Raw genomic sequence first — 9,964 nt, 5'->3', positions numbered from 1 at the left:
TCAATCCTCAACCGAACAATCAAGTCCTCCAGTGACATCTCTTTGCGTTTGTGCTTTAAATAATTCTTGAAATCCTTCCAAGACAGCGGTAATTTTTCAATCATAGCTGCTACCTGAAAAGACTCACTCAGAGACATACCTTCTGCATGAATTTCATGCAAGATAAGTTGTAGATCTTGGACTTGACTGATCACCGCTTTGGAATCCACCATCTTAAAATCCAGGAAGCGGCCAACAACAAATTTCTTTGTTCCTGCATCTTCCGTCTTATATTTGCGATCCAAGGAATCCCACAACGTTTTTGCTGTCTTGATCGGACTATACACATTGTAAAGTGTGTTGTCCAATCCATTGAGGATATAGTTCCTGCAGAGAAAGTCTGCATGTTTCCATGCATCTACTGCAGCGACAACTTGCGCATCACTCTCATCTTCTTTCAGAGTTGGCGCATCTTCTCGTAAAAACCTTGCCAAATTCAGGGTGGTTAAATAAAATAACATCTTTTGTTGCCACCTTTTAAAATCGGTACCACTGAATTTTTCAGGTTTTTCCCCATGGTTCACTGGAACATGTCCATGACCCAAGCCATGAGTCAGAGTTGGAGTAACTACCGGAATAGAAACCACCGGTGGAGGCACAATGGGATTAGAAGTAATAACAGTATCCTCAGTTGCCATCTTAAAAACTGTTGGAAACCTTTCTCTCCGAGTATATGTAATTTACAGAATATTAAAAACAGATATAACATACAGACAGAATAATACACAGAAACAGATCAAGTAGTTTTTCCCTTAACAGAATAATAAATAAAATACAGAACTTACAACTTTCTTGAAAAATCAAACTAAGAACAAATTTGTGATTGAGGCCAGTGTATGGACACTGTGTCTTTAAGACAGAAATTCGTCCTCTCCTAGGTGCTCGAGAATAATCGACGTCCTGCCTCCAGGATTCAACAATCACCCCAAACAGATGCAGCACTGCAACCTTGTTTGTACAGCGAACCAGAATGTTTTTTATTTTCCGAACTCACACAAGATGCAAAAATGAAGAAGAACAAAACCAGAGAAAGGAGAATACAGTTTCGGGTTTTTTCAAGGTACTAATTCAAAGGAATGGAGAACTGATATATATAGGCTGAGAAGTGCCTATTCCGGAAATAGAAAACCGTTATCTAGAACAGGTGCCAAGTAGGAGATGCGTCTGTCGGAGAAGGAGTGAAATCTGCAACCGAAAATTGTAAATTCAAAATTTCAGATTTTTAAATTTTGTTTTTATCCCGCAGAACATTATTTGAAAAAATTCAAATAACTTTGGAGCAAAATAAAGAACGGGTAAAACCCAAACCCAAACCCACGCCCGCCCCGGCCGGACGGCGGCGGTGCGCGCGTGTGGTGATGGTTTTGGGTTTGTTCATAACTCCTCCTCCTACAAAACTTGGGTACCCCTTGGGGCCCAACCCAAGGTCTCCAACTTAGAGCTTATAAACATTTTGAAACTATTCTAAGTTTCCTATGTGGGACAAGGTTTTAGATACCAACTCATGGGAACCACACAAAACATTTCATGTTTATGAGGCTCACTACGGTATCAATTTCTCATTCACTCGTAAATGGTTTCGACCACCTGAGTATATATTCTTGTTCACCACATGGCAAGGAATGTGTTGCCACTCGGACCCACCCAAATCGAGGTGTGGGACCTACATTAATAAAAGCTCAAATTTACCGGAAATTAATGGTGAAAACCATTTCTCTAACACTATCTGGCCCCGTGGAGCACATCAAGGGTCTTATTTCAATAATTCGAACTGTTTATTTTGCCAAGCATTATGTGTATGTCATCTACACAAAAAATATATTGATTCGATAATCGTGATCTATTTAATTTATCGCGTTTGTCACAATATATATATATACACACTACAAAAAAAAATTAAAGTTTTAGAGACCAAAATTTAGGGGCAAAATTATTTTTTAGAGACCAAATATTTTTGTTGCCAGAAGTGTTGTCATTGTATTTTTAGCAACGAAATTTGGACATTAATGATGAATTCTTATATTTTTTGGACCAAATTTTGTCTCAAAATATAAACCATTTTGAGATCAAATTATTTTATCCCTAAAAGTTTATTTATTAGTGACATTTTCAAAAAAAAATCTCTAAAAGCCTTATTTTTTACTTTTTGGGATGACCTTTTAGCGACTATTCCAACGATGATAGAAATTAGCCCCTAAATATTTTTTGTAACAAAATTTTCACTTTTAGAGACCAAAAAATTTGATCTCTAAAATTTTTATATATTGTAGTGATAGTATATTTTTAAAACACAGACAAGTATTTTAAAAATGTGAATTCTCTCCAAACTAAAATCTAAAGTAGGCACATAAGTCATTTTACGAAAGTGGATTACGGTGCCACGTTATTTGGGTTGCAAGAAATTGTACATTTTAGATTGGAGGTTAACCTTCTCCTTAACGTTGTCGTGGAGTTTTTTTGTCAAACATAAGTTTTTAAAACTCAAATTAGTAATGATATAGAATTAGGAGTTGGATTCACTCAAGGTTATATTTGATTCACAAGACTAATAGTGAAGTATTAATAATCCTATTAAATTAGTGTGATATTTACTATCCAATTGGATTAATATCCATTGAATTAATAATTCCACCCTTACCCTATTATTAATAATCCTACAAATTTGTTGAATTAATTATCCATTGGATTAATAATCCTAAACTAAAATGTTAAAACAAACATAGGATAATTGAACCTACGGATTAATAATCTCAATCTCATATTCTAATTCACCCAATCAAACATGCCCCAACGGTATTGTTCAGACCCTGGGGCTCATTAGGAATTCCATTTTTTAATTTTTAATCTTGGTTCTACAATTCATTATTTGTTATCTTTCACATTCTCCTAGAAAATGATTTCAATAGAAAATGAAAGAGCCCACAATTCTATAAACAATCAGTCTAACAATCCAGAATTACATACAAGGAAGTGACTTAGAACGTAAATAGAGGGTTGAGATTCAAATTTAGTATGATATTTATAATCACACATTCAAATTTTTGGATATAAATTATGAGTTTATAGTGTTTCTCTTCTATAAATTGCAATTGATCTAATGAGTGTTTTGAGCCGTAGCTTCATACAATATCGCATAATAGAATAATTGGAAAAGAAAATAAAAAAAAATGATTAATGATTAAAACATGTTTAAAACAAATAAATGATTAATGATTAATGAGATAATATAAATGATTAATCAAATAAATGATTAATGATTAATAAAATAAATGATTAAGCCGTAGCTTCACTTATTTTATCATTAAAACATGTTTTTAATGTGAACTCCACCACCGACAGTGACAAAGTTTAATTTATTTTATAAAATATTTGTATAAAAGAATTTTATATCGTTAAAATATGTTTTTAATTTGAAACTTTACAAAATGAGATCGTTAAAACATGTTTTTAATTTGAACTCCACCGACAGTGACAACATGTTTTTTAATTTGAACTAGCAGCTTTATATAGAAAAAAAAAAAATATATATATATATATATATAATTTTATTTAAGATATATCTATCTTACATTTTTTTAAATAACAACTCTTCATTTTTATATTCTAGTGTCATACAAAACGAAATATAAAAGGCCCAAAATATAGTGTAAATAGATAAAAGTATAATGTAAAAATCAATATCATAATTTATGAATGCTACCTTTTTGTCAATTAGTTTTAGATATTAAGATCTAAATCAACCTCAAGATTATTTATATGGAGATCTCTAAGTTATCAAAAATATCATTTTTATATTCTTAAATTATAAAAGTGTATAAATAGATTCTTAAATTATTAAGAAATATTGTTTGACCTCCTAAATTATAAAAGCATATAAATAAACTCTTTAAACTATTAGAGACCCTGCTGTTAGAGGCTCCAATTTGTACATTTTTAAGGCTTGGGGGGTTTATTTATAGGTTTTTATAATTTTAGTAAATTGATAATTCTCAATAATTTAACGAGTCTATTTGTAATTTTTTTATATTTTAACTAGTTAAAATGATATTTCACAATAATTTAAGGAGTTTTTATATAAATAACTCAAAATAATATGTACAAAAAAAAAATTACAGAAGTTTGGGAAGTGACTAATTTAATTAAATTTTTACAAAAAAAAGTGTAAAAAATAGAGAGAAAGTATGTGATTAGGTGTTTTAATTTTTTTTTGTGACTATTTTAACCATTAAAATAAATAAATAAATAAATAGAAAAGCACACCCCCAAACACTCTGTGAAAAACATGGGGGAAATTATAATATAAAATCTTTTAAAAAATGTGTACTATATGCATTGTTATGTGTTATTTTCTTTTTTAGTTATAACTAATTTTCGTATTTAATTATAATAATTTTAATTATGATTCACAAATTCTTTAATTATGACTCATGTTATATTTTAATTATGACTGAAAATTAAATTATATAATTTTTTTAGTATTTTCCAAAAAGTTAATGCTATGACTACTAAATTTTTTACTAAATAAATGACTAAATGTCTCACATAAATATAGAATTCACACTTTTATAAATCTCATATCCATATAAAACATTTAACCATTCATTTAATAAAAAATTTAAAACCATTCAGCTTGCTTGGTTCCCATTTTTTAAAAACAGTTTTCAGAAAATTTTATTTTCTTATTTTTCGTGTTTTTTTATTTTTACTAAATTTTTTTAATATTTTATGCAAATTTTTTTATTTTTTAGACACACCTAACATAAATACACTTAAAAAGTAAAAAAAATTGTAAAAAAAATCTTTTAAAAATTCACTAAATACCAAAAATACAAAAAAAAAAATACAAGAATTCAGTACATTTTTTGTATTTTTATATATTTCTTAATTTTTTAAAATATTTTTTCACAGTTTTTTTACTTTTTGGACACATCTAAGTAAGGTGCATCTAAAAAATTTAAAAAAATATTTAAAATTTTAAAAATATTCACTAAAAGCAAAAAAAACACAAAAATCAAAAAACTCAATTTCCAAAAAACTTAATCTAAAAAACTCAAACCAAACACACTTAGGCTCCGTTTGGCAAGTTGGGTTGGGGTTTTTTTTGGCTATTTTAGCCACAAAAGGCAAAATAGGCTATTTTAGTCACAAAAAACAAAACATCACATCCAACCCATAATCATTACACTATTTTCTCACAAAAAAAGTCAAAAAAATCAAAAAGTCAAAAAGTCATCCACAAACCAAACTTTTTAACCCAGACTAAAATAATCAAAAAAATCAAAAAATCAAAAAAACCAACTCACTACCCAAACCAAGCCTTACCAGCATTTTCCTTCCTAAAAACATGTGTTTAATTTGAACACGACCACCAACTCCCAGTTGTTATGTGATTCGTCCGATTCTAAACAGAATGAATGTCATATTAAAACAACACTAATGTTGTGTTTGGTTAGGAGATTTGAAAAGACATTTAAAAAATAAAATGGAAAAAATAAGTGAAATGTGAATAAATTATGCTTATGTTTCACATAGTTTCACACATTTTTTTCCTTTCATTTTCCAAATCCGTCCTCAAATCTCTCAACCAAACACAACATAAAGATGGTTTGACATGATCTAAATAAGTGTATTTTTTAACTTTTTGTGAAATATGAATTAAATATAAATTAGATTTAAAATGATATAATAAAAAAGTGATATAATTTAAATAAAATAATATAATTTAAATAAGATAATAACCTTTTGATTTTTTTTAAAACACCCCCAACAAAGCCTAAACTAATCGAAAAAAATCTTCATAATGATCCCCTCAACTCCTTCAATACTTGATCATTCACTCCACTCTCTCTCAACCCACTTCAACACCACCACCACCACCACCATGGAAACCCAACCCCAAGAACCACCACCACCACCACAAATAGCAAGAAGATCATACTGGAGATTCAGCAAACAAGACTTCTTCCCTTCCCAATCCTTCCAAAACCTGTTCTCCTACAAAACCTCCCTCTCCCAAACCCCACACCGCCTCAAGGACCGCCTCTCCAGCCGCTCCTCCGACTCCACCGAGCTCCTCCACCTCCCCACCCACAGCGAAAACCCCCTCAAACAATGCCTCACTTCCTGGGACCTCATCTGGCTCAGCTTCGGCTCCGTCGTCGGCTCCGGCATCTTCGTCATCACCGGCCAAGTCTCCCACTCCACCGCCGGCCCCTCCGTCCTCCTCTCCTACGCCGCCTCCGGCCTCTCCTCCCTCCTCTCCGTCTTCTCCTACGCCGAATTCTCCGTCGAAATCCCCGTCGCCGGCGGCTCCTTCTCCTTCCTCCGCGTCGAATTAGGCGATTTCATTGCCTTCATTGCCGCCTCCAACATCCTCCTCGAAGCCATCGTCGGCGCTGCTGGACTCGGTCGATCTTGGTCCTCCTATTTCGCAAGTATGATCAAACCCAACACTGATTTTCTTCGAATTCGAATCCATAACTTGCCTAATGGTTTCAATCTCTTAGACCCTATTGCTGTTTTAGTATTATTAGTTACAAACACCATAGCAATGACTGGAACCAAAAGAACTTCATGTTTGAATTGGATCAGCTCTTTGATCAGTATTTTGATTATATTTTTCATTATTATTGTTGGGTTTGTTCATTCCAATCCCTCAAATTTAGTCCCTTTTTTCCCATTTGGGGCTCAAGGGGTTTTCCAAGCTGCGGCAATCGTGTACTGGTCTTACACCGGTTTCGACATGGTTGCAACCATGGCCGAAGAAACCAAGAAACCGTCTCGAGATATACCATTGGGTTTGGTTGGATCCATGTCAATCATCACAATTTTGTATTGCTTGATGGCATTGGCATTGACAATGATGGTTAAATATACTGAGATTGATGTAAATGCAGCCTATTCGGTTGCATTTGATAGAATTGGCATGAAATGGGCTAAGTACTTGGTCAGCATTTGTGCTCTGAAGGGAATGACTACGAGTTTGCTAGTTGGATCTATGGGACAAGCTCGATACACGACTCAGATTGCTCGAGCACATATGATCCCACCTTGGTTCGCTCTGGTTCACCCCAAAACTGGGACTCCTATCTATGCTACCCTTTTGGTAACCATAATAAGCTGCATTGTTGCCTTTTTCTCGAGTTTGGATGTGTTGTCGAGTGTTCTCTCGTTTAGTACACTCTTCATTTTCATGCTTATGGCAGTTGCGTTGCTTGTGAGGCGATACTATGTGAAGGATGTTACTCCGAAGAGCAATTTGGTTAAATTTATTGCTTGCTTGTTTGTTATTATTGGTTCATCGATTGGAATTGCAGCGCTTTGGGGTTCAAATAGGAGGGGGTGGATTGAGTACACAGTGGTTGGTTTGTTTTGGTTTTTAGGCACATTGGGGATGATGTTTCTTCCGAAGCAGAGAGTTCCAAAGGTGTGGGGCGTTCCGCTCGTTCCATGGTTGCCATCTTTGTCAATTGGGATGAATTTGTTTCTAATTGGATCGCTCGGTTGGGTGGCATTCTTGAGGTTCTTCATATGCAGTGCAGTAATGCTAGTTTACTACCTACTAGTTGGTGTCCACGCAACTTACGATGTGGCTCATCAAAATCATCAAGAATCGAAACTTGGAAAAGGAAATGTTGCAAATCAAGCAATAGAGCATTCATAGTTTTTCTGACATTCTGATATTGTAGTTGACATTGCCTAGGATGAAACAAGAGTATATTTCTGTGATCTTATATCAATTTTTTTTATTTTTCATTTTTTGTTTGATTAGCATCAATTTTCTGATTTTGTTCTTCTTAGCTATACAAAGTTTGGATAATAAATACCGAAGTCTTGTTTCTCGTTTTAGACTGATTAGTTTGGTTCTTGGCATCTTTGTGAAAAATAAATGATGAATTTATTACTCACAACAAAGGATTGCGGTTACGTTCTTTTCTGTTTCGTCATCTGTATTGTGGCAGTGCTGGTTTAACTTATGTTGTTAGATTTGGAAGCAACTCATTCCCATGTGGCTAATCAAAATCAACTGATAGAATTGAAATTTGATTATGGAAATGTTAAGCTACCCGAGGTAGGAAAATTAAATTGGAACTGATCTGAGGCCCAGTTGACCGGGCTGGCACGATTCCATTGGGTGAGACCGACTAGCACCACGTGGCGCTGGGTGCCGGTCAGCAACCTGCGGTGGTCAAAGCCTAATTAAAGAAGAAAGTCAGCATATATAGGGAGGCAATAATGCTAGGGATTTGCTTTGCTCGTCTCTTGGGATTATGTCTATTAATTCACTGTTATTCACTCAAGGTAGTGAATTTTTATTGACTTATGTGTCTGAGAATGAAAACTCAGTGAAAATTTTGTAATTTTTTATTTGAAATTTCACATACATCATGGTTTTGTTAGATAGATTTTGATGAAAGAATTCTAAAAAATATAAATTTTACGAAAAATGAAGATGGAGATCAAAAGTGAATTTTTTAAGTTTTATAGCTGTGTGTTGATTGTGTTGGCTGATATTAAACCTTATCAGTAAGGGTATATTAGTCGAAAGTAAGGCTTCGAAAACATAATGTCTATAATTACCAAGTATTATTTTTTTATCCTTAAATTAAGATAAACTTGTAATTGGGGAGTTATGTTCAATTCTCCTGTAAATAAATTTTCAATATGAACACTCGAGAATAAAATTTTAAATTGAATGGACTCACTTTTTATAATAAGCCCAATAATTTTCCAAAATTGCCTTGTGATGATGGAGTAGTTTGTCGCAATTTAAATGAGACGATTTTAATTTCAGAGTTTGTGTTAGATTATTTGGTATAATTTTCATTTATAACTTATTAGATGTAATTGGAAAAAAAAAAAAATTTGCTTATTTAAAATTGAGAGAGATATTTTTAATTTTTACCTTTTTATCATGAACTTTTAATTTATAATAAATTATACCAAACTGGCCAGATGTAAGGTTGAGCACTGAACTGAACTTAATGCAGGTCTCAAAACTTCAGGGCTTATGCAGGCTCACTATTTCTCCATTATCTCGCCTATATTAGCATGAGCTGCTATCAATTATGGGACTGGACCAAATTTGTTATTTTTGTAACGTTCTTTAGGTTTGAGGGGGGTCTCAAGAACCCAAAAAAATAATAATAATAGTTAATTTTTTTTATTTATTACGAAAAAATGTGCAAAATATAAAAAGTTGATGATGTAATGCTAGAGGTATTAAATTTCCTATTAAATAAATAACAAAATGTCTCACATGGTGTAAAGTCCACAAAAATGTGAGGTTCACACTAATGTAAGATATTTGGTTATTTATTTGATAGAAAATTTGAAACATATAGCATTTTTCAAGATGAAGTGACTCGAATAAGTTAATAGGTTGACTTTTTTGACACTTCTCAAGAGAGGTTTTAATATATATATATATTTGGGTTAATTATTCATAAGTCTTATTTGTAAGATTGGTCCTCCATTAAGTTTTACTTCATTATTTTTAATCAATAAGGTCTTATTAGGAATGGCAACGGGTCGGGGCGGAGTCGGGGACCACACTCCCCGTCCCCGATCCTCGATGGTAGAAATTTCTCCGTCCCCGTCCCCGATCCCCAACGGGGAGCCTATCACTGCCCCCATCGCTGGCCCCTAACGGGGATCGGGTTTCCTCGACCCCGAGAATTCCACGGCCAAAAAAAGAAAAAAAAAATGCACGGATCTGAGCTCGAATATACATATATTCATCATCAACAACAACAATATGTATTCATCAACAACAATCATCTGTTCATCATCATTAAAGATCTGAGCTCAAAATGTAAAAAATAAAAAATAAAAAGAGAGTGAGAAATCTGATCTGATTTGATCTCCCTTCAACATGGTTTCCACTCAAATCAAGCATTTTCAATGACCCAAACTGAGAAATCTG

At 33.2% G+C, this 9,964-nt stretch overlaps 1 protein-coding gene across 1 annotated transcript; it reads left to right on the top strand.

Annotated features, from left to right (window-relative positions):
- Nucleotides 1–5,842: 5,842 nt before the first annotated feature.
- LOC114314274 (cationic amino acid transporter 8, vacuolar) lies at nucleotides 5,843–7,953 on the top strand. The gene has a single exon (XM_028260747.2). It carries the CDS (start codon nucleotides 5,921–5,923, stop codon nucleotides 7,700–7,702), a length of 1,782 nt encoding a protein of 593 aa, XP_028116548.2. The 5' UTR covers nucleotides 5,843–5,920; the 3' UTR covers nucleotides 7,703–7,953.
- The last annotated feature ends 2,011 nt before the right edge of the window (nucleotides 7,954–9,964 follow it).

The sequence above is a fragment of the Camellia sinensis genome, chromosome 7 (genome assembly GCF_055761805.1).
Source record: "Camellia sinensis isolate YWXY chromosome 7, ASM5576180v1, whole genome shotgun sequence".
Taxonomy (NCBI): domain Eukaryota; kingdom Viridiplantae; phylum Streptophyta; class Magnoliopsida; order Ericales; family Theaceae; genus Camellia; species Camellia sinensis.
Note: the sequence above shows the minus strand (reverse complement) of the source record. Positions and strands in the feature narration are given on the sequence as shown.